Raw genomic sequence first — 27,872 nt, 5'->3', positions numbered from 1 at the left:
TGGGGGAGCTGTGTCTGGCTACTGACAATTTTGTAGCATCTTTGTACTTGATAAAAAGACAGACACAAATAGGATAAGGGACATTTTGCGAAATTTTCTTTTTATTTTTTCCAAAAAAAAAAAAAAAAATTATTTTAACTTTTTATATGATATTTTTAAGATAATAAAAATAAAGAGTATATTGAATATTTAGTATGTCTTTAATTTATGATCATAAAATATGTATTGAAAAATATATTTTTTTAAATTAAATAGTCAAACATAAATGATTATTTTCTAAAAATATTTTTTCGAAAAGATTTGATTAAGCAAATACGTAAAAGACCAAAATACCGATGATTAGTGATTACTTATTTCTCTTTCTTACTTCTTTACTTTAAGAATAAGGATAATTTTAGAATTTTTTTAAAAAGAAATACTTTATACAATCTATAATCAAAGGAGTACATGTTATTTTATTATGTCATGTATATTTTATTTTTAATTCAATGAAACAAAATAGTCGTCAAAAAAAATTATATGGACTTCATAATTTAGGGATTATTAATCACAATACTGTTTTTTATAATTATAATTTTTACATTACTTTATCTTTAAATCATACAACCTTTTAATTATTTTCATTATTATCATGTCATCTTCTTGTTTAAGAAGATAAAAAAGTCATTTGATAATATAAGTAGGATGTTGACAATTATAATACAACAACGTTGAATAGAAATTGACAAACCTAAATGTGAAATTCAAGTCAAATATCAACTTAATGAAATTTTGTTATCAAATCTTGACCATCAATATGTATTTATCATAAAAAAAATATAATAGAGATAAAATATTTTTAAGTTCTAACTATTCAAGATTTGATTAGACAAGGGATTGTATTTGCTTTTTTTTTCAATACAATTGCTTATTTCTCTCGATAAATATGTAGTTAACAAATAAGGATGCCTCGTAAAGCCTCTAATGATATATTTGAATTGTAAATTTTATTGTCAATCTATTAAATCAAATATTCATAAAAAAAAGTATATCATATCACTTTATAATCCAGGGATTATAAATTCAATATTACAATTTCTACATTATAATCCTTGCATATTTTTATCGACAGAACAAATGACCCCTTGGCCCTTTTCATTGTTAAGAAAATGTGAGCTTATAGAAATCCATTTAATTATTAGGATGTTGACAGATTGAGACAACAATGTGGTATAATATATACTATTATTTTTCTCATATATTAGTTATGCATCCATGTTTGACGATAATCACTTAAAGAGGTGCAACCAATTTTAGAAAGAAAAAAAAAAGATAAACATAAAATTTGAACTCCTAACCTCACATAGAGAGGTGCACTGATTTTTTTATTATTGTTGTAACATCATCTAGATAGGTGTACCAGTAACCATCTTATTATATGACACTTTAAACTTGAATGCACACATATATTTAAGTATTTTTTAAGAAGAATATAACATTACTACATGATCTAGGAACGGATCATAATTCACGCGAACACAAGAACCCCTCAGCTATGACATCATAAGCACAAGCACTCAATGCTTGGACATACCAAAAGAAATTACCTAATGTTTTTGCCTCCGCTAAAATCAAAATGTGAAAGACTGAAACCACATGATTCTCAACCCACTGTATAGATCATTATGCAACAACTATTGGAAATAAAAAAAATACCAAAGTGCAGATTTGCTGCTAGTAACAAGTATATGAGGAGCATCAACAACTACCACAACAAAAATCTCATCCTTTTACCAAAGAAGGAAATAAAAATTGTATTCCAGAAAAAGCACTAAGCAAAGCTAAGTGTTGTCATGAGCATAAAACAGGCTATAGTCCCAAAGAGCTCAATATTTCTTCATTGCAAAAAATGTAAGCTTCACATTAGCACTTGATACAGTCAAACTACAATTGATTTTTCTGAGGATACTTCTTTCCTCTTCTTGTAAACCCCAAAAGAATACTACACGATATGACTATACGTTATAGCACTTGATACAGTCAACTACTCCAGATGCTGTAATTATCGAGCATTGACTACACGATGATTCTTGACATTTCATAACAGAGTAAACTGAATCATGTCTCCACTAAGAACCCTCATCAGAACATTTTTTCAATTCTAAATGAGCACTTGTCTTCAACTCCAAATTCTTCATGATTGAGATGACCCTCCAAGCAAGTTTCTCATCTTCCATTGACCACGTGCAGCAAAAGTTTACTGCTTCAGATGTGCTAACAGGATTAACATGTCTTCTATGAGGACACTTCTCCTTCGGACAGGGAGAGACAGTCAACGACTCTATCTGGAGACGGTCTCCATCATTCTGAATGGTTACATCTTGAAAATCATTTGAGAGTTTTGTGTATAATAAATGCAGTAAGGAGCGTTTATCAAGCACAGCATGCATATCTTCTCCTGGCGACAAAGCTACATTTTTAGGTTCATTAGGGACGCACACTGGACAACAGTAAGCAACCTGAACTTTATGATTTTCTGCTTCTAAGATGTCCATTAACTCATTCTGGTGTACAATTTTTGGGTGCTGGTCTTTCTGCATGATGACTGCCCCTTCAGCTACTCTGTCATCACATACTTGTATACAAGACTCAGCTCTCTCATTAAGAATGAAACCAGTGTCTGCTCTTGAAATTGTTTTTAGAAACTTGAAATTTGGGCTCAAAGAACTTTGGAGAAATGATTTGGATGCCTCAGCTTTAATATATTGAGTTGATTCAATGCACTGAGACTCGTTATTTGCAGGATAATAGCATGGGATCCTAAGATCTGATTCAATTCTCTCTTTGAGCGATGCCATCTTGGGCTTTTCCCCATGTACAAGTATTACATTTTTGGGTGACAGAAATCTGATCAGATCCATGATTCCCTTGGAATCAGTATGTGGACTAAAAGACAGCTGATGAATCTGGCAAAAATCCAAGAAACAGATAAACTTGTATAGTTAGAAAGATCACAGCTAAATAACAAAAAAAAATTAGAAACTGAAAATATTTCTATATATCATCCATAATTTCAAGCTTTGATATCCAAAGTAGAGATCTAAAACAGAGAAACAAAGACAATTTTGTACAGAAGGAAAAATGACAGGAACCCTCACATTTAACTCTTAACGTGATCATTACCAGACAGTTTAACAGTTGTTTGAAGAGTCATTCGAGTAAAAATATCATCATTGTAATGGAGCATATGATAAGACAGAGATACAAAAGAGCTAGTATGTCGTGGAATTGAACAAATTTAAGAGGATACAAGAATAGAAGTACCTGGCAGCGCACATCAATCTGGGTGCTTTTATCAACATCGATTCTGGCAGGAGGTTTAGCTCTCATCAACTTGTGTCCTACTGTCTCAGCCAAACAATATCTGAAAAATAGAATTCAAAGGATAGTAGGAACATAAGTGTAGGTAAAATGGTGACAAAGAAAATGGAATAGGAAGCCACATAGTCCTAATGGTGATAAAGAACAATAATCCTTATGACTAAAGTCTAAACGTGTAAAAAGAGAAATGAGAGAGCTTTAAGTTCTTTCACTGAGGCAATAGCCGAAAAATTAATTGATGAAGTTAGCATACCACTGTTCTTTTTGATGTGCTCAACTGAGTTTTACAGTAAAGGGTAAAGAACACAATCAGAGTAGGGAGTATTTATAATGGAATCTAGCTGACCTTAAAACTCCTATATGGAAAAGTTGACAGGGAAGAAGGAAAGAAACATGAGATGTGGAACACCGAAAGATTAAAATACATAAACAAGAAATGAGCATTACGAATGAAATGTTTACATCCCTATTTATGAGTTTCAATTTTCTCTTTCCCAAAGGAATTGCAAAAAGTCAAACCCTGAGCTTCGTTTTCTAATTTGACTTCCCACTTTCTCCTGGTACTAAAGATATCACCAAGTGCTTAGGTTCAGCGATGCAGGAAAGAATGACTGAAAATATTCACTTTTGAAATGAAACAACTGTTGACAATCATCAGTTGATGCTAGGAGCAGTATCAATCATCTCGACCAAGAAAGAATGTCTATTGAGACATTAGATCCAACGAAAATTTTGTTGCACCTCGCAAAGTTGATGGAAGTCAGTTCTCATGATTTTACGCTCTCAATAGCATTTTGGTAATGCTGACAACGTGTAAAGATAAACTATAAGTTTTTCTTCAAGAGTTTCAGATTCAAGAAGCAAAAGAGCATGCAAATACTTGACAAATATTTTGAAGCAGCTTACTCAACCCAGGCAAAGGCGGATCCAGAATTTGTATAACATGGGTGCACCACGTGGGCAAAACCACGAAAGAAAGTAGGAAAAAAGGAAGTATTAGGGGGGAATTGATCCTTGTTCCTCTGGGCAAATAACCCAGTGTTCAACGAAGTGCACCATTTGACTTTTTTGGAGCATGGGAGCCAGCACATAATATTAGATCTATTCTAAAAGAATATGTATATAAAATACTAGTTTGCCCGAGAGACCATGGGTTCACGTGCACCACAAATTGGGCTATAAATCTGTCCCTGAACCCAGACATCTTTTATTAAAAGACAAAAGCAAGGATGTATCATTAACATTTGTAAATGCATTTTCTTTTTGTCTCATGACGAGATACTAAATAAAAATGAATTAAAGGTGGTACCCTGGTAGAGCTATCAGGTTCTGTTCGTACGGAGCCCATTGCTTGAAAACTTCAAGTGAAAATCCACCACTTAACATGCCGGGAGTAGCAAATAAAACACAAGGTCCAGGAGCATTTATCATGGAACGTTCAAAACTGTGGACTACAAAGTACAAGCATCAGATAATGTAATATGAGCATAGCATTACGTATGATCTTAATCATTCACTTTTTTAGATAAATCTTAATCTTTCACTTGAACTACTAAGGAATACAGAAAGAGGAATATCGTGGAACAAGAAAGCTTGGTGATCCCTGTTACTGTTTTAGTATTTCTACAATTTCCTAAAGCTTGCAATGAGTGATAGAGGAAGCACCATTTTTGAAGTCAAATGCATTGCGTGTTGCGGAAAGATTTTTCACCTTTTGGCTGGCCCAGTTTATGAGAACTTTATAGTACATATTAGCTTGTATAGTCAAACCTGAAAGATCAGTAGCTCAGGATTAAGAATAAGGCGTCAAACTACCAAAAAAAGATTACGTAAATCCAAAATGTTTGCAGAATTATTGTACCACCAAAAAGATTAATTAAGAGAACTAATATGACAACCTAGTGTAAGAAATACGTAAAATATTTATTCAAGGCTAAACTATTGCAGTTGTAATCTCCTGGAATGTTAGGGGGTTATATGGGGGAAGTAAGAGGGAGTTAGTGAGAAAGCTTCTTCAACAGTGAGGGGCTAATGTCTTTGTGTTGGTAGAAACAAACCTTGATGGTCACATAGACAATGTTATTCAGAGTATACGGCACAATAGATGGATGGGAAAAATCCAAAAGGAGGCTCAGGGGAGCAGTGGGGGAATCCTAATTCTTTGGGATAAAAGAATTTGGAATGGGGAGATGGTGATGGATGGCAACCAATGCATAACAGGCAAGTTCACCAGTTTAAATGATAACTGGAGCTGGCATTTAACTGGTGTGTATGCTGACTGCAATAGAGTGACTAGGAGGACACTCTGGCAAGAGTTGATCAATGTGAGAAGCACCTGTCTTGGGCCATGGATAGTATGTGGTGACTTTAATGTCACTAGATATCCCTCAGAGATAATAAACTGCCGCAGGTTAAGTGGGGGCATGGCTGAATTTTCCAATTGCATAGAGGAATTAGAATTGGTGGATCCTCCTTTATTTGGAGGATCCTTCACTTGGAGAAGGGGTGAGGATTTTGATTGTGCCTCCAGAATTGCTAGGTTCTTACACTGTGCAGAATGAGGGGAGAGCTTCTCTCAAATCAAGCAAACCATTCTACCAAAGTTGATATCTGATCATAACCCCATTTTGTTGACTTGTGGAACTGGGAATGGAAAAAATCTCATTTCAAGTTCGAAACCTGGTGGCTAGAAGCTGTATTATTATTACTGACATGCACAATAACTTTTTGGCAGGGAAATATCTGGTAATTAAAGACGGTAACAAACGTATGCAACACTATCATAGGTATCTCCAATAAATCTAAGTAGGATATCCTAAAAGGCATACATTGTACCAAGTAATAACTATTTTTCACGTACACAGGGAGGCTTATTTTTTTAGCTTTTAAATATAACATAAAATTGCTTGGCATGTTATAGTGCAGACAGCTTGATAGCTCCAACAACACTTAATAAATCACACATAAAGTTACAGAGATATATGTGCACTTGCAGAATTCTAGTTCCGACTCTAATTCTTCTAATCTGATCAAGGAAGGACCAAGATTTCAACAAAGAAATATCACATAACTGCAATGACAAAAGGAATTATGCAAGGAAATCAAGGGAGAAGAACCTGCGGAAAAATAAATAGGAACTTTAAGATTCATCCGCTCCCAATAGTCATCCAATAACATACAGAGTTCCTGTTTGGAGAAGTATAGTTCACCAATAAAATAAATACTTGTGTTATAATATATTACAGTGCAGAAGAAAAGAAAATTGTAAGAAGCAGCAAGAACATAAAGAAAAACATCAAGAATAAGATTGAGGAAAGCCCATGTTTATCAGTTATATAATTCGGCAACTTATACCACACATGTATAAATCAGTAGCAGTGATAAGTGTGAGATATAGAGAACCTCTAGACTTAGAAAACTCCTAATTTTCCTTATTTATTTAATATTAGAGTGAAATGAGTGCAGATAGAGTGGAATAGATATAGAGGATTCATACTCACTTCCCACAAGTTTGGAATTGAGGTACAAGTTGATTGATTGAAATATGTAAACCATTACTTATACATAGGCACTATCAGATGTGGTGCTCTTGTTGGAGTGAGTTGGACTTCCAAATAAATACAAGCCTAACAGAAGCTCTTGTAGCATTGATGTCTTAGTTTCTCATAATCAAATATTTGAAACCAAATTGACAGACAGCTCAGAGAGCTACATGCATAACTTACTAGAGTTTGGACTAGTTGACCACATTCTTCATGGAATGTCTGGAAACAAAATACTGATTAGAAGTTTAGGACCACTGATTAACATTTAACTCTTCAGTAATGTTATGTTCACTTGTCCCCACCCTCCCTTCAATTATTTGTCATTATAGAAGACCTAAAGCTAAAGTATGTCCTAAATCTAGGCATCTAAAAAGCTAGAGTTAGTACTTAGCACCCCAAGGTGAGACCTAGTGGTCAATGAAGTGGATTGAGCACCATGAGGTCTCAGGTTCAAATTATAGTAGAAACGAAAAAACTAGGTGACTTCTACCTGTCTGTTCTAGCCTCGAAGGACAAAGTTACCGGGTACATGTTGTTGGTGAGTAATAGGTAGGGGTGGGCATAAATATCAATAGACCAGACCTAACTAATTTGGCCCTTTGGTTTCGGCTTCTTTTTTCAAAAGTTTGGTCCTTCGATTCGGTGTTCCATTTAAGGGTCGTGATTCTTCGGTGCACCGAAGAACCAAACTTTTATTAATAAAAAGTTTTATTAAAATATTTTAAAATTAGCAAAAACCAAAGAACAAGTTATCTAATTTCCAGACAGAATCTCGCTCGTCAATTCCAATGAAATGTTTCCTATTTTTTCCATAATTATTCATTAAAAGGATCGGTTATCCATATGTGCCAACTTTCACGTGTTAAATTTGTTTCACAACTCAAGTTTTAATCCTCTCTATTATGTAAAAAGAAAATACAATTGTGCAGTACTAAATCACTAATTATTATAGAATCTTATCATAATTGATTAATTAACATTTATTGGCAATTAAATGTAAGTATTATATATGGTATAATTACAGGATAATAGTGGTATAATTAGTATTATATATGTTATAATTTCAATATAATAGTGGTACAATTAGTACTATCTATATGTGGTATAATTCTAACATAATAGTGGGTAATCTAGTATTATATATAGTATAATTCCAGTATAATAGTGGTATAATTAGTATTACATATGGTATAATTCCAATATAATTTTGGTATAATTAGTAATTTAGTACCATATATTGGTATAATTCTAGTATTAACGTTATACTTAATTTGGTTTGGTCCTTATTTTATTTTACTCATTTGCGTCAAAAAAACGTTTTGGAAAACCGAATAGACGAACTTTGAAAAAACTGAACTAAATCGGTTCGGTGTTCGTTGCACATTTTTCCATAACCGAAGAACCGAACACCCACCCCTAGTGACAAGTATCCAGTTGAATTAGTCGAGATACGCGCAAGATAGCCCAGACACCTTATCAAAAAGAAAAAAGGAAAAAAATAGAGTTGATTTATAATCTAGCCAAAATAAAGAATAAAAACCTGAGCTCTTCCAAGAGCAAATGCAGGGATGAGCACCTTTCCTCCGCTATCAACACATTTGTGAATCTAAAAAATTATCAAATTTTGGTATTAAAGCAAGAGTAAATAAAAACGAATTCAACAATATAATAAAGCAAATTGAATGGATAATGCCAAGAAAAGAATCACAAATATTTTAGAAATAAAGGACTCTTAATAATAGAGAATGGCAATAAACACAATGTTTTAGACAAAAACCCTCCAATTCCGAAATAGAGCAAAGTGAGCAGAAAAAATATACAACTGAAAGAGATTATGGCTAATTGCAGTAATTGATGAAGTGCAGTAAACAAAGAAAACAACGTGCACGTGCATACATCTTTTAAACAAAACACAAATTCCCTTTGGTACAGATTTGTTCAGTGTTAGAAATCAATCATCAATCAAGGGGTGACAGCTAAAAGAAAATGCAATGCAGCCTCTTTCCCTACCACTTTTTAAGAGACACTTAGACAATAACTATGATTTGGTCAATTCACAAGCAAAATATCGTTTTAGGTATGGAGTACAGCACTCAGATTGTACTTGCAACTTTAAAATCACTGTGAGCACACCATGCAAACTATTTATATACTTCTGCAAATCACATCACTCGCTTTTGACTTTGTTAGAAGAGTCAATGCTTCAGAACTAGACTAGGGTCCTTATACCAATCAACATTAGTCATTGACATCGGGATATAAAGCATAGCACCCCAGACAAGGATATTCAGACAAGACCCTTGCAAACACTCACAAGCATATTCTGTCAGAGCAATGTGTTGTAAGCAGAAATCATAAGAAAAACATATGCACGATATCGGAAAAAAGAACTCTTTTTAGTAGCCAAAAGTATCATACTGCTTCGAGAAACTCCCTCTCCCGAACATATTTGGAATCGCGGATGGTGGTTGCATAAGTTGACCTGTAAGAACAAAATTATGAGTAGAGATCTTCGCAGCAAAAAAAATCATTTTTCAAACAAGGATATTTCCATTAAATTTATTTATCAGGATATCTACAAATTTTGAATCAAAAGTGATGATTGTAACTTGTCTTGAAGAGGCTATAAGAAGGAAAGAACACTAATATGATACCACCAACAAGGAATAAGACAGGGAAAAGGAGGATACTACATCAAGTTCATGCCATTTCACACTGCGATGTTCCAGTCAAACCAATTAGCAGGAGACATAAATCTTGGCAAGAACTAACCTATGATTTTGGTGCTAGTCAATATTTCATCAAATCTTGAATCATACTTTTTCTTAAGTGCAAACTATTTTTTGAGCCAAGCCTAGCCAAAAGAGCATCGAAATCAGGAAACCGATAATGGTCATTGATAAAGAAATGGATCTTAGGCCTAACTCAATTTCAAAAGCTAGCTCAAAAGGTGAGGATTGTCAAGACCATATCAGGAGTCCAATCTCCGTTCTCACAACCAATGTGGACTCAACACCCCTTGCACACACAGAGTGGACAATATAAGATGGGGCCCAACGTCGGGTAAAGAATGAATTGGGAAGGGTATGGCTCTATAGCATGATAAAGAAATGGACCTTGAGGCTAACTTAACCCCAAAAGCTAGATCAAGGGGTGATGATTGTCGCCGACTATGTAAGGAGTCGAATTTCCATTCCCACAATTGATGTGGGACTCAAAAGTCATCAATCCACTTGAAATGCAGAAAATCGTGAAATAAAAAAGGAACTGGAAAAATGATCATCAATATTGATTTAGACTAAATATTTGACCAAGATTGTTTACCATGGTATTCTTTTGACAGGTACAACCATGATGTATATGCAGGTGATTTTCTAGATGGTATCCAGTATCCACTACTTACTCTGTTATGACAAGGTCCAGCTGCAGCCGGTCAATTTGAGCAGCTCCAAGATGTCTATCAGCCGTCATATTATAATCTCCAGTATATACCATAGCAGCATCACCCACTTTAGCATAAAACATTGCAGCACCAAGAACCTAGACATAGAGTTTGATATTCACAACACCATATTGATTGACCTTTCATGCATGATTTACAGCTGGATGACAAAATTCTGGCTCTATTCTTTTTGTGTATAATAATAGAAGTGAGTTGAGTTGAAGTTCACAAGAAGGAATGTTTGTCTGATACATAAAAAGATTTCAATCAAAGATATCTAAAATATTTGACAAGACAGCTAGTTTAGAACATCATGAACTAATAGGGATAAACACAAATTTCTTTTCCATTTCATCAATCCAGAATTTTAATTTTACTCCTTCATGTTTTTCTTCCACATTTGCTGGTGGTTCAAATGTCTTCCACATGAGATCACCCATGACATGTGCCATATTTACAGGGAAACAAAGGAAGGCAGACAGCAGCAATATAGAGAAGGACAATATGTGCATCTATGTTAAGCTCAGATTTATAATTTGCATTGCATGACTGTCTCCAAGAATGAACTTGCAGCTAGCATTAGCAATCAGGTTATCTTTAGTGCTTTTATTTTTCCGCAAGTCAGTACGCCAATGTAGTGGGGGAATCCTATATATGTATGAGTATATACACAAGTAGTGTGGTGTCAACTTCCTGATTGATCAATTGGTTTCTGCTGGTAGTATATATATTTTTTTTTATGACAAGGGAAACCCGCAGCCACTATCCTTTGGGTGCGCACAGGGTAAAACCCCCCGCTCCTATGCAATAGCTCGCTAACCACATAGGAGAAGTAACCTGCAGTAGGCAAGCCTGGTGCGACGAGCTCAACCTAGAAGGCAAACCTCTTGCTTTCGCTGGCATGGGGTTTCGAACTTGAGACCCCCAACATGGAAGTCCCAAGTCCAAACAAATGGGGCCCCCCCGAAGGGTGGGTTCTGCTGGTAGTATATATATTTTTTTTATGACAAGGGAAACCCGTAGCCACTATCCTTTGGGTGCGCACAGGGTAAAACCCCCGCTCCTATGCAATAGCTCGCTAACCACATAGGAGAAGTAACCTGCAGTAGGCAAGCCTGGTGCGACGAGCTCAACCTAGAAGGCAAACCTCTTGCTTTCGCTGGCATGGGGTTTCGAACTTGAGACCTCCAACATGGAAGTCCCAAGTCCAAACAAATGGGGCCCCCCGAAGGGTGGGTTCTGCTGGTAGTATATTTCGCATTATCACTTTCATAAGTAGCATTCTTTTATTATTGGTGGTAGACATATTATGAATTAGGTGTTTTTGTTTCTCTCTCCTCTTTTCATTGTTTAAGACATTGGATTTTCAAGGCTGCTATTTTCTTTTTGTTTTGTGATAATGCTGTGTTGCTGCTTTAATTGAGGAACTTCCAAATGCAACAAAAAATTGTTCTCACTCAAGTTGGAGAAACTGAGCCAGGAAAGAAAAAGACAAACATACACAGCTCTGCTTATTGACATGGAGTATATATAGCTGCTTGTAGCTTCCAAATTGAAGAAAGAACACAGAAAATCTAGTGTGCTTCACACAGCTATCGAGTAAATTAGCTGTATCCAGAAGCACTAACACAAGATCGCGTATGAGTGTGAGAGAAGAGGAGGTTAGAAGAGTCAATCAATAATCTGCATATGCTTCAGAAATGTAGGTCAGTTGGAAAGGGAATAATCAGTTCTAAAAAGTTGAAATATGAAATACGCACCAGGAAAATAGCCAGTTTAAACTTGAGAACACTTTCAGATCAAACCAACCTAAAGGAGAAGATGATATACCTAACTCTCTTAATCTTCATTTTCCATTCCTTTAAAATTTGAAAAGATGATATACCTAACTCCCTTTAATCCAATTCATAATCCTTTTCTAACATTGAGTCCATTTGTATGGGCTTATAACTTATGACTTGTAAGTACAAAGTTATAAGTTAGAAATCTTTACCTGTGACTTTTGGCTTATTTTTGTTATTTCAGCTTAAAAACAGGTGCTTAAAATCACTTTTTATTTTACCTTAAAACTACAAAACTGCTTAGAAGCACCTAAATCAGTGTTTCCAAAGGCATTTTCTGGGCGAGCCACGGGGCGGGGCATAACAAAAATGTTCCAGAGTAAAATTAAAAGTGTAGATCCATAGGGCGTACAACCTAGTTGGGGCATAAACCCCGGACATGAAAGTGTGAGTCCCGGGCGATAAATTCGTTTTTAAATATTTTAAAAGTATATAATCATATTTTTATTATTGGGGTAGTGATTTTTATACTTAATGTTATCATATTTTCATGTTGTAGAGATTTTTTCAAACAACAACACACCCAATGAAATCCCACAAGTGGGGTCTGGGAAGGGTAGAATGTAGGCAAACCTTACCACTACCTCGTGGAGGTAGTGAGGCTATTTCCAGAAATAGTCTCTCTACCTCTCATAGAAAATGACACTCCCATAAATAGTATTCTAGATAGTCATGCCTGAAATTGATAGGATAGAGATTCCGTAACACTACGTTCTTGACACAGCTTTATCCATTTTTGTCATTGCTCTTACACTTGTTAAATTTCTTCTTCTTTGAAATATGTAAACATAACCAGTGCAAATATTAGTTGAGAATGGGAAGGACTAGTAGAAGTAGAGATCAATGATGAAACGGATGATGATTTTATTTTTAAGATCTCGAATATTATCATTTTTTGTGTTGATACCTTTCTAAAATAATAATAATAATATTTTTTTCTATATGACTAGTGATTTATTTGAATTTATTGGCAGAGTTATTGAAATTTTTACATTTTCTTATTTTCATAGTTATAAAATTAAAGATACATGAGATATACCCCGTAGATCCATGGGAATTACCCCCATATTTCGGGACTTACAGCTCACCCATGCTACATAAAACGTCTCACCTCGTGCCCCCGCCTTTTAAAACACTGCCTAAAATAAGTCAATCTAAACAGACTTGTTATCGTGAATTAAGTTGATGTGGCTTTGTTTTCATCATTAATTGATGGTCCCTTTTTCCCTTAAGATTGAAAAGAAAACCTACAGGTCAATCTGCTTGATACCAATGAATGCATGTGAAAAAGTTATTGGAGTGTTTGTGCAAATGAATGAATAGTTTAAACCATACATGTCCAGCGTAGTATGCTCGAATTTGAAGGTCTCGATCAACCAGCACAGTCTGCTTTAAATCCACTGCAGTAACTGCAAACCAATTGCAAAAGTTAAATAACACATCAATTTGGAGATGAATAAGAGAAAAGATGCAGAAAATATCATTAGCTCAGCATGTCTGCTAACTTATGTAATAGCTGCATTTTGTTAGATCGGTAGAATTCACTTCACTCATCAATCCAATCTTGCATGTGCATTAAATTAATATTGCTCAATCTAGGAGTTCAATCAGCAATCTCTTGGAATCTAGCTTCTCTTGCCAACTTTTAGAAGTCTAGCTTTAATTTAGCGATTTCATAAAATACTTGTACTTCAATGAGAACCGTCTGTTCTCCCTTTGTTTTGTTTCCACAGTATAACTTTAGCATGAAGTATTGGCAAGATCTAATACGGATAATCTATCTCTACCAAAAGAATGTAGTTCCCTATGATCTCGGTGTGCCTAAATGGCTCAATGTGTGAATTCTGAGTTGTAGGTAGACATGTAATAAGCTCAATAATATTGAATGGTTTCAACAGTGGGATTCTGGAGGCAGCAGAACAAGCCACTGTTACTGCTACATGATCCATTGATGTCAGCAGTAACACATTTAACATAGTTATCATACTAGACTGATAATTAGTGAAACCACATAAGAAGCTCGTGTAGTTAACCTATGAGTCAGAGAAGGCAACTATTAGAACCATTGAAACCACAGTAATGGTGTCAACTGTCAAGAGCCTGCAGCAGTCAATTTAATTTTTTTTATTTTTTTTTTGTGTGTGTGTGGGGGGGAGGGGGGGGACAGAAAAGGTTTGTGCATATGTCAGACTTGCAGCTCAACTGAGACAGCAGATTTAACCAAAATAAACAGAAAGGGTATGTCCATTAGTCAGGCAATGCACCCATGCAACCATGTGAGGAGTGGAAAATCCCAATTATTGTCAGTTAGCTTTTATCACCAATATATATGCAACAATTACAAATGGCTCCCGCTTTGCACATGGTTTTCTCTTTTTGGAGAACTAATAGGATATTAGAGTTGTAAGTGGTTATGGCAGTGATACACAATATATATTACTGTCTTATTTCAACATGAGAGATTGTTGAGAATATAATTAAGTAAATAAAAGTGTGTTCTTTCTAACAGTTTTAAGCTTAAGCTTTTAGATGAGATGGCCACACACCTCAAATCTTCAATATGGTTTGACAACACTGACTTCAATATGGTATCAGAGTAGAAAGAGATCTTGGGATCGAATCTCAATGCCACTCATTATTAAAAAGAATTCTATGTGCTTAGCCATGAAAAAAGAATGAGCAGTGCACATAAGGGGACATGTTGAGCATATAATTAAATAAATTAAAGTGTACTTGCTCAACAGATATCATAAATATGCTCAGTCTAACTTACCTTTGCTTTGACCCAAATAAAGTTGGTATAACTACTGAGAAGTTAACTTGCCTAGTTGATAACTTTAATGGAAGCAATATGAACATATAGTGCGAACTGTACAAAATTCTAACCATTTGCCACCAATTACTAATCATACTATAAATAGGTCACGGAAGTGACTAGTAGGAGAAAGGATACCTTTTTTCATGCAATCTGTGATATTCTCAGAACTAAATTGCTCTTTCTCTCCCCTTCTATCAACCAAAACTCTGCGATAATCTTCCAGCATCAATGGAGCTAAAGCTTTTGTTGGATACTGAAGGATGAGTTATTAAAGTTGATCACAGAGTAGACCATAAACTAAGGCGAAACTAAGTTGAAAATCCAAGTACACATTCTTGCTCATTCATAATATTTCTAGCAAAAAAAGAATTTGGATATTAAAAGCATATATTACATGGGCTGATAATTACATATCAGATGTGAATAAAAGAGGAATTCAAAATATTGCGCAAAACATGAAGCAAAATTGAGATTTTCTTAAAAATCTCCCAACATATCTGGTTTGTCTGTAGGCAAACGACTTCCAATTATGTCACATACTCCCTCTGTCCCTAATTATTTGTCCACATTTCCTTTTTTAGTTGTCCATTTTGACATATCAAGAAAGGACAAAAAAATTTACCCATTATACCCTCAATTAATTACTTTGAAAAAGGTAGAACTTCTTGAAAATTTTAAGTTTCTAATTCATCCACTTCCTAATTAATAGGGGTAAAATGGTAAACTCACTATATCAATTATTGTTTTCTTAACATGTGTACCAATTCAAAAGTGGACAAGTAATTAGGGACGGAGGGAGTCTTTGTTAATTTGTAAAAGGCATCTCCCTATCACTTGATCTACTCTAGTGCTTTAATATTTTAAAGGAAGTATCTGGATATATGTCCAAAACAGAACTCTTTTTGTGCTAATTTTGCTTCACGTTTTATTTTCACATTGTCTAATTAATGTAAACAGCAACTCGTGACACTTTTTTTATAATCTCCATGACATTCAATATTTATTGATTCATATTGCATTTTGATAACAAGTGTATCCCTAATGTTAGGTAAATTAGGTTTATTACATGTAAATGTAAGATAGATTTTTTAGTTGGAACAATTTCTAAGATCACGAGTTATACTTTTCCTGGATAACAGTGAAATTCCATACCGTCATGTATATGGGGCCATTGTACCCACAAACTTCAGTAAAATATGGAAGAGCTCCAATATGGTCTAGGTGGCTGCAACCAAAGTTCATTAGATTAGATCAATACAGATAAAAATATTAAAATAGCATATACATTTAACAGGGGATGTGATTCAATAAGTTGGGGCAAATCTTTCCCCCGTCTCTAAAGGGGGTCATCAGTTTCATCAAATTAAACAAAAGAGCAACTTTCACTATGATATAAACATGTAATAGGGGATGCAATTCGTCAAGCAGGGGAAAAATTTCCCCCTATCGCTAAAGAAGTGCATTGAATATCACTAAACAAGACCAAAAAGTAAGAGATTACAAAGCCATCATATAAATAGGGGATGTGACTCACCATGCTGGGGCATATCTTGTTACCTATTCTATTGTAACATCTAAATACAATGTTTGTATTGATATTACTTAAATTTGATTCGTATGGTTAAATCTATCCTTATGTAAGGATGAAAAGTCTTATTTTATGTAACGACATGGTAGGTGTGATCGCGTCGTTATCTGTTTTTTTCCTCAATTTGCCCATGTTTGTAATAATTATATTTTATCCTTTAGCTCTACCTTTTCTTATAATAATTACCGTGTAACCTACTTTTAATATTGTAAATTTATTCATCATACTGCTTATGTATGGCATTACATGAAAATGTAAAAACGATACAATTTATCCAAACATTATATTCATCAATATGATACCTAATGAGTGATAATCCCTCTATTCCAATTTATGTGACACACTCTACTTTTTAATCTGTTCCATAAAGAATGTCGCTTTTATGCGATTGAAACAATTTAATTTTAAAATTCTCCCTTAAAACTTGCCACACAAATTTCAAAAGTAGTCCTTTTTTTTCCTCCTAAACTTCATGTCAAGTCAAACGGTCTCGGTATGTAGGGAGAATGTAACAACCATCCAACAAGGTGTAAAGGGGTTTATTGAAACATATGATAAGGGGGTGTGGCAGAGTAACATACAAATGTGTGATGATGATGCATGAAAGAGCATTGTCAAAGTCACCAGACTCCGATATAAGAGAGAAATCTGGGTATCTCCGATGATCGTCGTGTCCCATATGCATTCCACAGTCAAACATTATCCTCTTGCCATTTATAGTTACCACTACACAGCTTTTTCCTACATCTTGTCCTGCACCTGTAAACTCAAAAATTGTTTCTTTTCAGCATTTCATCAAACATGTGGTAGGCATACATATAGTATATATAGTATAGTATATCAAAAGTATAATAAAATAAAGTAACAAATGCTTACCCAAAACTAAACAATCGATCGTCATATTCTTTTTTTCAATTTTTCTCTTATGAATTCATAGAATTCAACTTTCGCGGTTCTTTTCTTTCACTTTTTGCTTAGTGAAAGCTGCCTTCAAGAAAAAGTTAAATATATAGTGAGAGTTAGGGCGAGAAAATGACGAAAAATGGTTACTTATGTTTGCGGACAGATTTAAAATAGTCCCCTAACTATGTACTAAGTATATTTTAATCCTCATCAAATATTAAATAATTTGTATTTATTGATTTGACAAAAAAAATTAAAAATATAAATTAATCATAAATATAAAGAAAACCTCATAATACACAAAAAAAATCATACTAATTACTAAACATGAAAAAGATATACAAAATAATAGAAACTATACTTTTAAGAATCACACACTTAAGTCTAGAAATAATTCAAAAATAGTAGAAACTATACAATTGTACCTTTAAATGTGAGTTACTGTTAACTTCATAAATAAAGTTTGATTAATACTTGACGAAAACTTAAGTGTTAACTTTGTTGAATTTAAATTTCAATAGTTCAGTGCATACTTTGTTTTTTAACATAATCATTTTTATTGAAAATTGAAAGTGTTTAATTTCTATAATTTGCTCATGGACCCGGTGAAATTGAATTCTCTGTGAAGATGCGGAGTATCAACGGAGAAAATCGTGATGGAAAAAGCATGAGGAGAATTCTAAGACTGAGCTTAATAGGAGCAAGAGACTTGGAGGCAACAACCAGAATGAAATATTATTTAATCGTGGAAATGCCGGCCTCCTGCGCTGGAAGCGAGACCCAAAGGGTGAGCTCCCAAACCCATGCCATTTTCTTTCTTCTTTTTCGAATTTAAGGGATACCTTCCTTAAATACGAAAATAAGGGGTCCATCACAGACAAGCGCTCCGGTCATCCAGAATTTTTTTTCGTAAAAAACAAGTGAGCCGCCCCCCCGTTCTGGAGTCAGCGGGTTCTGAATAATTAGCCCGCGAGCATTATACCTAACCTTTTCACTTGATTTCAATCTCAACAAAGAAATGAAAGCACAACTCTTTGTTTAGGGTAAAAATACACCTGTTAAATTTGTGTACAAATAATAATTTATAATTATGGGCGTTACCTTTTTATATTTCTTTGTGTGATTATTCATAGGAATAATAGATGTTTTTTAGAAGAGTGGTAGTATGTAATTTGGCGCTTAAAATCGCGTAAGGAGTAAATGTTTCGTTCACACAAATTGAAATAGAGAGTTTTAGTCACTTATGAATCATTTTCGTAAAATTCGTTGAATTCTGCTATACGTCTATCCAATTAATTTATGACAAATTCAAAATACTAAAACTATTCAAAGCATACTTTAAGTCTCTACTCATCTCAAACATAAGGGGGCATTTTTATCATTTACTCAATCGAAATACATCAATATATAATAAACTACATTTAATCGTTGTTGAAGAGAATCTCACATTTTAGAAGTGTATGGATTTCTTTGCTAGTAGCATTTTTTCCCTTGCATCATATTTATGGAATTCCTCGATTTGAACTGAAGAAGCAACGTCATTATAAAATTGAATGCAATCTTTTTTTATTTATGTAGATTCTATATTTTCATTATAGCAACTTCTATTTTTAACACCATAAACTATATCAGAATTATTTTCAACAAATTCATAAAAAGTAATTCTATTTTTTTCAAATTTAAATAGTGATTAGAGATCTTAAATGGTCATTCCGGCATACAACTTGAGTGGGGCAAAGAGGCTTTGGATTTTTATCATGTGAGCATCATCATCCTATGAGAAAGTTAATAATTACGAAAGTGACCACACACCAAATTAGATAATAATTTTATTTTAATCTTTGAGACTTGATGCATGTCAAATTAATAGAGAGATAAATGGCAAGTTTAGCCTAAACAACAAACTTATTAATGCCAAAATCTTCTTCTTCCTTTTCAATGAAATGAAATGAATTTTCTATTTTGTATTATCTCTTTATTTGTATGAGTCTATTAATTTAACACCTTGTTCATTTTATGTATGCATAAAGTGTCAAATTAAATAGGAATATATGTTATTTGTGTCTAAAATCATTTTAAATTAAAAGATGAAAAAATAAATTTTCTTTTTTTAGGTGGAGTGGACCAGATCAAGGTTGTAGTGCAAAGCCTAAGCACACGCAAAGGCATGAATAACAAGATACTCTTATGGATATGTCCCTTAAAAACGAGTTAATATCGTGTGAATGAATAATATACGTAAAAAATATAAAAAAGAAAAGGAAAATTTCTCTTTCCCTATCCCTTTTTCGTCCCCCTTCACTGGCCCTCCCCCAATCCTTCTCACGTGATTAACTATATAACTTCTCTTTCCGGTAATGCACGGTAAATAAGTTCAAATATACATATTTATTTTGGAACGAATCGAGTAAGCATTTTTAGATGTATTATGTGCTCCAAGAGAGTGAACGACATTTACTTTGTCAAATAAATATCTAAATTGATACAAATTTTGAATAGTGTAAATGTAAGTGATCAATAGAGAAACTTTTAGATTTAGAAATCTAAATAAAAATTGTATTAACTTTATATTATTTATGTTCACTTTTACTTATACATTATACTAAAAATATATTTTCATGTTTACTTGTTATTTTTAGCATATTAAGAGACAAAATTTTTTTATGTGTTTTTACTCTCAACATTGATTACTTATTTCTTGAATCACTTTCAAGAAGTAGAATTGAACATCAAATAATATAAGTATTATAATAAAGGAAGAAGGGTAAAAAACATCCCTCTATTTTCATTTATTAATTTATTGTTCGTTACTATTGGATCAATTTTATCTCTGTCATTAGAAGACTTAACAAATATGCCCCTCAAATGGCTGGAATTTTTAAATCAAATAAAAATATCCGATCTCACTTGAAATTAATTAACCCGACCCATCCAATAATTTTAACCCATCAAATAACACCCAAATCCCCTTTTTCCTTAATCATGTAAAACAATAAAGCTCCACCACATGTGGATTAATGAGATTTTAAATGGAGAAGATTATCTACAGAACACTTTGGAATTTAGATTTTAACATTTTAAACTCGAAAAAATTATGAAAATTTTAAGCTCGAAAAGTCTAGAAAAGGTCTTTATAATCTGTCTTTGGGGGAGCTTGAAGGGTGCAAAACATTGAATTAAGTTAAAGTTAAGCATTGATATACCTTGAGCTTCAAATTAAAGTTTCAACTCATTTGAGGAAGAATGAACTATTTAAATAAAATATAAATACTGCCGCTGTCAACAAACATCATCATTATCGCCAATAACTTAATTGGAAAACACAATAACAAAATTAATATCTCCAATTAAATTCACGATAGAACAATCCTGTATTTTATTTCAAAATTATTTCGTCTAGCACCGTCACTACTTCAACCAAATACAAAATTGTCATTCGCACAATTTATTTATTTATGTGATGGTGACAGACTAACGATTTTTCATGTACCTACTAGCTGCGTCCCATGTGAGCTTGACCAATATACTAGAGACAATTAATTAGTTACAAATTTAATATTTAAATATAAAGAATTTGTTTTTAAATGCTAATTTAAATTAGTTAAACAACAGATTATCTCTATATAAATATCTACATAATCATTTCTATCTAATATCTATACAACTGGTTGTAAATATGAATTATTCATTGAAAGTGAGCTTACCGTAGAAGTTTACAGATCGGAGATGGCGGAGGTTTCCTGCGATAACAGCTACAATGTGCGACAGCCGACGAGTGACACTGCAGGTTTTACAACGCCTTTGACGGTAGCAGCTTCGTTCAAGGAAGGGAAGACTTACCGGAGAAGGACGTCCATGAGGCCAAGCCTTGACGCTGATGAGTTCTTAAACCTTCTCCACGGGTCGGATCCGGTGAAAGTGGAGCTTAATCGACTGGAGAATGAACTTAGAGGTCAGTATTGCTAGCTGTATTCAATGCGATCTTTTGGACTAATTCTGTTGTTTTTTTCTGTTAATACTGTGTGTGAATATGTCATTGTAGATAAGGACCGAGAATTGTCTGAGGCTCAGGCGGAGATCAAGTCATTGAGATTGTCAGAGCGCTTACGGGAAAAGGCTGTTGAAGAGGTTCTGCTAACTTCTTACATTGTGACATGCTATGAAATTATCTATTTTATGCTTTCTGATATATTGATTTAATTTGGCTATCGACTGCTAAGTGAATAGAGTATGATTTTGAGTTACTGAGGATAAGAGGAAGTAAGAAATTGATATCATTTTCACTTTTGACATGTAGAAAATTGAGTTAAATGGTCAAGTGTAATCACAGTTGAAACTGTTGAAAAAGACTGGGGTTGACTAGGAGATGCATTGAGTGTGAAATGGAAAATGACTGCATTCGCGGAGTATGGCAAGAATTGTAGGAGTTGTGAAACAACTAGGACAAGAGGACAGAATTTTGTTATGACCGTCTTGTAACAGAGAAATATATGGTAAATTATAAGATTCAAACTGCAGTTTCTGGTGCCCTCAATATCAATCAGTTCTTATCTTGTTTAAATTCTCCTGTTTTGGAAAAAGTCTCGTTTGAATGAGAATTGCTGTTATGTAATTGAATTTACTTTTAAGTTCTGCTTTAGTTTGGGAGAGCCGAGCAACAGAATGATGTTCGAATCATTTGGACTCACATTTGAATTTGTGGATTCATTAAACATTTAAGGGCAGCTTGTTCCAAAATAAGAATAACTCTACAAACTTCCACATCACTTATTGAAAACTGCAATCTACTGAAAGTTGATGGGCAGGTCTAGACTAGTATTTGCATTCATGTTGCCTTTTTTGGCAACATAATTCTTAGCGGTAGTGTTGCATATCTGTCCCTTAGGCACTTTGAGTTGGGTACATATGACTAATTTTCCTGTGCTAATTTTAAAGCTATTGGTTTGTGCTAAGAACAAAGGCTGATATTGTTAACTGTTTTCTATGATGTTAGCTTACGGACGAGTGGTCAAGGGTTGATGAGAAGCTCAAGCTGACAGAATCTCTTCTGGAAAGCAAGGTACTAACTCAAATTCTTCCCTGTAAAATTTCTTTTATTTTGTTAATGACTGTACACATTTCTTGCTTGGCAGAATCTTGAAATTAAGAAAATTAATGAAGAGAAAAAGGCATCCATGACAGCGCAGTTTGCAGCAGAAGCCACCCTTCGAAGGGTTCATGCTGCTCAAAAAGATGATGATATGCCTCCAATTGAAGCCATTCTTGCACCTTTGGAGGCTGAACTCAAGCTTGCTCGTCAGGAGGTCTGTGGCAGTATTTTGCATCTGGCTGTGATTATGTATATCCTCACCCTCATAGAAGGATATTTTCTCATTCTCTGGCCTATCTTCTCCTAGATTGCAAAGCTACAAGATGATAATAAAGCACTGGACCGTCTTACTAAGTCAAAAGAAGCAGCTCTACTTGATGCTGAGAGAACAGTGCAGTCAGCATTAGCAAAGGCTTCTATGGTGGATGATCTTCAGAACAAGAACCAGGACTTGATGAAACAGATAGAAATATGTCAGGTATGTTGATCTCAGAAACTATGCTTCTGCTGTTATAACTTCGATCACTTTGTCGTTCTATTAATTTCTAAATCATCATTCCCTTATTTGTTTTTTTCACACAAACAAATTTCAGGAAGAAAATAAAATATTAGACAGAATGCATCGACAAAAAGTTGCAGAGGTTGAAAAGCTTACCCAAACAGTACGTGAGCTTGAAGAGGCTGTTCTTGCTGGCGGTGCTGCTGCTAATGCTGTCCGGGATTACCAAAGAAAAGTTCAAGAGATGAATGTAATCGATTTGCGATACTTTAATAAAATATACTCTAAATAGTTTGTACGTGGATAATCCTAAAGTGGAATGCTTTTACTTATCTTTTCTACAGGAGGAAAGAAAAACTCTTGACCGGGAGCTAGCACGTGCCAAGGTAACAGCTAATAGGGTAGCAACCGTGGTTGCTAATGAATGGAAAGACGCCAGTGATAAAGTAATGCCTGTTAAACAGTGGCTTGAAGAAAGGAAGTTTCTGCAGGTTTGATAGTTTTCCATAACTTTGACATTAGATCATAGGGGCATCTTGTCCTGATACAATCGACTGTGTTCTGAATAAAGTAAATGAGCTCACACTGGTCTCACAAAATGTTCTGCAGGGTGAGTTGCAACAGTTACGTGACAAGCTTGCAATCTCTGAACGAACTGCGAAATCCGAAGCCCAGTTGAAAGTAATAATTCTGTCCAATAGAGGGTGTATCTTAACATGATGTAGATGTTATTTCTATAATTTGTTTCTATCTCAACCTTGATAATCTCCTCAGGAGAAATATCATCTAAGGCTCAAGGTCCTTGAAGAGACATTAAAGTCAACTAGCACAGGCGCTCGCACTACACCAGATGGAAGAAGTTCAAGCAACGGTCCTTCGCGTCGGCGATCACTGGGTGGTGCTGACAACATCTCCAAATTGACCTCCAATGGCATTTTACCCAAGAGATCACCATCATTTCAGCTGAGATCTTCTGGGGCCAGTACAGTGTTGAAACATGCAAAAGGGACATCTAAGTCGTTTGATGGTGGTTCAAGATCATTGGATAGGAGTAAAAAACTTCTGAATGGAACAGGCCCAAATTTCAACAGCAGCAAGTCCTGTGATGGGACCAAAGACAATGAGACTGAGAGCAATTTATGGAAAGCGAATCAAGATGAAAAACTCAATGACTCGCAAATGACAAGAACAGAGGATACTGTGCCTGGAGTATTATATGATTTGCTGCAAAAAGAAGTAATTGCCTTGAGGAAAGCTGGTCATGAGAAGGATCAAAGTCTTAATGACAAAGACGACGCTATTGAGGTTAGATCGATTTCTGATTGGTATCATGACTACCTTCACTCACTCCGGTTTTCTGCTAAGCTTGATAGTATTTTGTGGTTTAGATGTTAGCAAAGAAAGTAGAGACTTTAACAAAAGCCATGGAAGTTGAGGCCAAAAAGATGAGAAGGGAAGTCGCTGCGATGGAGAAGGAGGTTTCTGCCATGCGTGTTGAGAAGGAACAAGAAAATAGAGCAAAAAGATTTGCAAATTCTAAGGGTCCAGTTAACAGTTCTCAGCCACTTCCAGGAAGGTATGCCTTCAATGTATTAAAAACTGTATCCTGGCACTAAAATGGTGCCAGGGATTTACACAGCTCTAAACCTTTCTGTACAAAAACAAAAAGAAAGAGTATTATATGAACAAACAACCTATTCCTGAATAGAATCTATGAAATTGAGCATGCTATTCTCGTATTTAACATCCTGAAGAGTACACCAACAATTGTTGTGTTGCTTCAAGTTTCTAACCTTTAAGGTTTTTGGCACCAAACACATTGTACTTTTGAAATGATTGGTCCAAAATATGTTGAAATTTTAGTAGTTCTCCACATATATATCTATGTCCCGAGTTAAAAAGATCATGTTCAGGTAAGACTTAAGACCACCTTGCTTGGAGCTTTTTTTCTTGATAAGGCAAGATTTTATTAAAAGCAGTATCAAGTTGACATTGAAAATTCACATGTTTCTAGCATTGTTGCTACCTAACACATAATGGTAGTGAGTACTTCCTTAAAAAATGTGAAGTGGTAAATGCGCAATGCCACAATTTGTAATGTATGGGATATGTGCACATCACGAGTTCAAACCTTACCACATACAAAAGCCTGGTATTTAAGTGGATAAATGTAGAGGGACGGACCATTATCTGCTGAGTTTTGTAGACTGTGCCATTGGCCTTGGGATTTCTTGGTTATCAATTTATTTATTTTGTTGAGGCCTTAAACTATGATGGTAGTGGAAACGGATGATCGTATCACATGCGAATATTTTTTGCTTTAAGTTATCTAACTTGTCATATTAAGACTTGAGCCATATATATTGACAAAATTATGGAGGGAAACATGTCTGTAGACTTGTAGAGCCGGTGGATTGACACCGGAGAATATAACTCCATGAACAATATTAAGAGAGGAGAGCAGTCTAGTGAGCTTTTGTTGTGGTTTATTGCATATAGAGGACTTGCCCTTTTCTGCACTCGTAGTTTATTTAATAACTTATTTCCTTGAAGAAGTCTTTAAAAGACAGACTTTGACTTGGAGTATAATCTTTTCTTTTCTTTTTTAAGTTTTGATAAGTGATATATAATCTTTATACCAGAGCAAAAAAAAAAAACATAATTTTCATCCTGGAGAATCCTTTTCAGAATCAATTTATGTTGCTAAAGTTGAATACAGGTGAGGGTTCTAAAGGCAGTTATAGGTAAACATATCTCTTTTAGCTACACCTGCATTGCGTAGAAACGCCATGTTACAACTTGCCAAAACTATAAAAGACTTTAGACATTTAACTCCATGTTACAACTTACCAAAACTCCATTTAACTATAGATATTTAACTTTGTTAAATGTCTATAGCCTTTTATAGCTTTGGCAAGTTGTAACATGGCGTTTCTAGGCAATGCAGGTGCATCTACAAGGGAATGGGTGCTGCGATTCTCAACTTGTAAAATTCATTAGCTAGCAAACTATCTTTCTCTAGGATTTAATGCTTAGTTCATTTTCTTCTGTTACTACTCACTCACCCTTGCAATGAGTGCTAGGAGAAACACTACAATGTAGAACTTCACCTAGCCCAGTCATCCAAATTTATTTAATTTTAACTTCAAATAACATGTAATTATCTACAGGAATGTAGCACGGAATGGATTAACGCGAGGCACACAATAACACTCAAGAAAAAACCCATAGAGGCAGCTGTGAGAAGCGATTCTGCATAGGCTTGCTGTGCTCCTTGCCTACTTTTCAATTCTCCTACTTCCTCTAATGGTTGATTGTAAAATAGTAACAAGCATGTCGATGCCTGTACTCGCTGCTTTCTGGTTGTACAACAGGTGACATTTGGTGTGTTCCTCTGACTTAGGCTATGATCCAAGCATGGTAAGCGATCAGCAGGAACGGAACTAAGCCATTGAAGTTGAATTAATCGTTTGGCAGAATATTTTATATGGTAGTGGTTGTGTGGTTGTATAGATAGCTTGTTGGCACTTACTTCGCCTTCTTTATTCCATCTTGTTTGCAGTCTATATTTGTAATCTGCAGCTCAAGTGATATGTTATTGGTTCAGGTTTGTCATAGATATGTCAAGTTTAAGTTTCGAATTCAAGAAGTGAGAAACATAGAGACATTGAGAAAAGGTAGGTAAGTAAATAGTGGACAATAATTGCTAGGGAACTATTGAATTTCAATTTATAGTCTTGCAATTAAATCGTGATCTTCATTGAATGTATAGCTCGTCTTTATCTAAAAAATATTAAATATTTTTTAATTAATAATAAATTAATCTAATAATGTATCAACAATAATTAGTAGCTGTGGTGGTAATGGATGCTGAATGTGGATGATATTGACTAATGGTGGTATTGTGGATAGTATCCAGTGGTGATGGCGACGGACAATAATGATTGATGCCTAATGGTTGAAGATAGTAATAGCTGATGGTGATAGTGAATGATGACAGTGGTTAACGATATATAATGATGATTGTTGATAGTAGCGGGTGGTTATTACATACAATAATGGTGATTGTAAATGGGATGGTGACAATTGATTATGTGATTGACAATGATGGTGATTGTGTTGTGAATGGTGATAGGTGGTGTAAGTTGAGAATGAGAAAAAGAAAGGGGGCAATAGTTGATAATGATACGGTAATTTTTATAGATTTTTTATAGACTTATATATTAATTATTCAAATTTATTAATTTGATTATAACATATCAAAAAAACAAACATACTAATGATTAAGAATAATAAATAAATAAACTTAATAATAAAAATTTATATGATTAAGATTCGAACTTTGATACAAACAACTAGTCCTAACTCCTACGTACCTTAATACCATTAACCTCGAGTAAAGCCAATAGCTTCTTATTTTCTTTTTGTAAATTTCTCTATTTAATTACCATTTTAATCTTTTGGAATAATAATGCACAAAAAAATGGTACTCCATCTTCTATATTAGTTCATCATTATGCAAAAATAATTGTCTCATATTAGTTATCCATCTTATTAAATCAATAAACTATTAATCTATATTTCCTTTACAATTAATTTTTCTAAAAAGTATTCATATTTATTTGTCAATTTACAAAAAGTTATTTAAAATATAAATTAGTAAAATTATCTTCTATTTTCGAAGAAAAAGAGGAGAAAACCAAAAAGACAAAGGTATTCTGCAGTTTCCTTCTGCGTGTCTCTCGACTCCTGGCGTCACACTTTATCTTCCCCTTCCTCTTTACCCC

General features: G+C 34.3%; 2 protein-coding genes across 2 annotated transcripts in view; one reads left to right on the top strand and one right to left on the bottom strand.

Moving 5' to 3' along the window:
• LOC102578906 (cleavage and polyadenylation specificity factor subunit 3-II) overlaps nucleotides 1–17,601 on the bottom strand; it is a 27,118-nt gene extending 9,517 nt beyond the window's left edge. The window contains 13 exon segments of the mRNA XM_006354999.2: nucleotides 2,446–2,945; nucleotides 3,304–3,403; nucleotides 4,670–4,811; nucleotides 5,026–5,130; nucleotides 6,477–6,546; nucleotides 8,446–8,511; nucleotides 9,324–9,387; nucleotides 10,309–10,445; nucleotides 13,524–13,597; nucleotides 15,142–15,259; nucleotides 16,159–16,231; nucleotides 17,176–17,353; nucleotides 17,471–17,601. Coding sequence (XP_006355061.1) covers nucleotides 2,446–2,945; nucleotides 3,304–3,403; nucleotides 4,670–4,811; nucleotides 5,026–5,130; nucleotides 6,477–6,546; nucleotides 8,446–8,511; nucleotides 9,324–9,387; nucleotides 10,309–10,445; nucleotides 13,524–13,597; nucleotides 15,142–15,259; nucleotides 16,159–16,231; nucleotides 17,176–17,353; nucleotides 17,471–17,495 — 1,652 coding nt within the window. The 5' untranslated portion in view covers nucleotides 17,496–17,601.
• A 3,545-nt stretch (nucleotides 17,602–21,146) lies between these two features.
• Nucleotides 21,147–26,700, top strand: LOC102578562 (microtubule-associated protein 70-1-like). Its single transcript, XM_006354998.2, has 11 exons — nucleotides 21,147–21,449; nucleotides 21,540–21,625; nucleotides 22,491–22,556; nucleotides 22,630–22,800; nucleotides 22,894–23,064; nucleotides 23,180–23,335; nucleotides 23,430–23,576; nucleotides 23,695–23,766; nucleotides 23,860–24,390; nucleotides 24,474–24,661; nucleotides 26,256–26,700. The coding sequence occupies exons 1-11, from the start codon at nucleotides 21,224–21,226 to the stop codon at nucleotides 26,293–26,295; spliced, it is 1,854 nt and encodes a 617-aa protein (XP_006355060.1). The 5' UTR covers nucleotides 21,147–21,223; the 3' UTR covers nucleotides 26,296–26,700.
• Nucleotides 26,701–27,872: the final 1,172 nt, after the last annotated feature.

Source organism: Solanum tuberosum, unplaced genomic scaffold, assembly GCF_000226075.1.
Source record: "Solanum tuberosum cultivar DM 1-3 516 R44 unplaced genomic scaffold, SolTub_3.0 scf00189, whole genome shotgun sequence".
In the NCBI taxonomy this organism is placed as follows: Eukaryota; Viridiplantae; Streptophyta; class Magnoliopsida; order Solanales; family Solanaceae; genus Solanum; species Solanum tuberosum.
The sequence above is the reverse complement of the archived record's forward strand: the minus strand, read 5'-3'. Positions and strand labels throughout refer to the sequence as shown.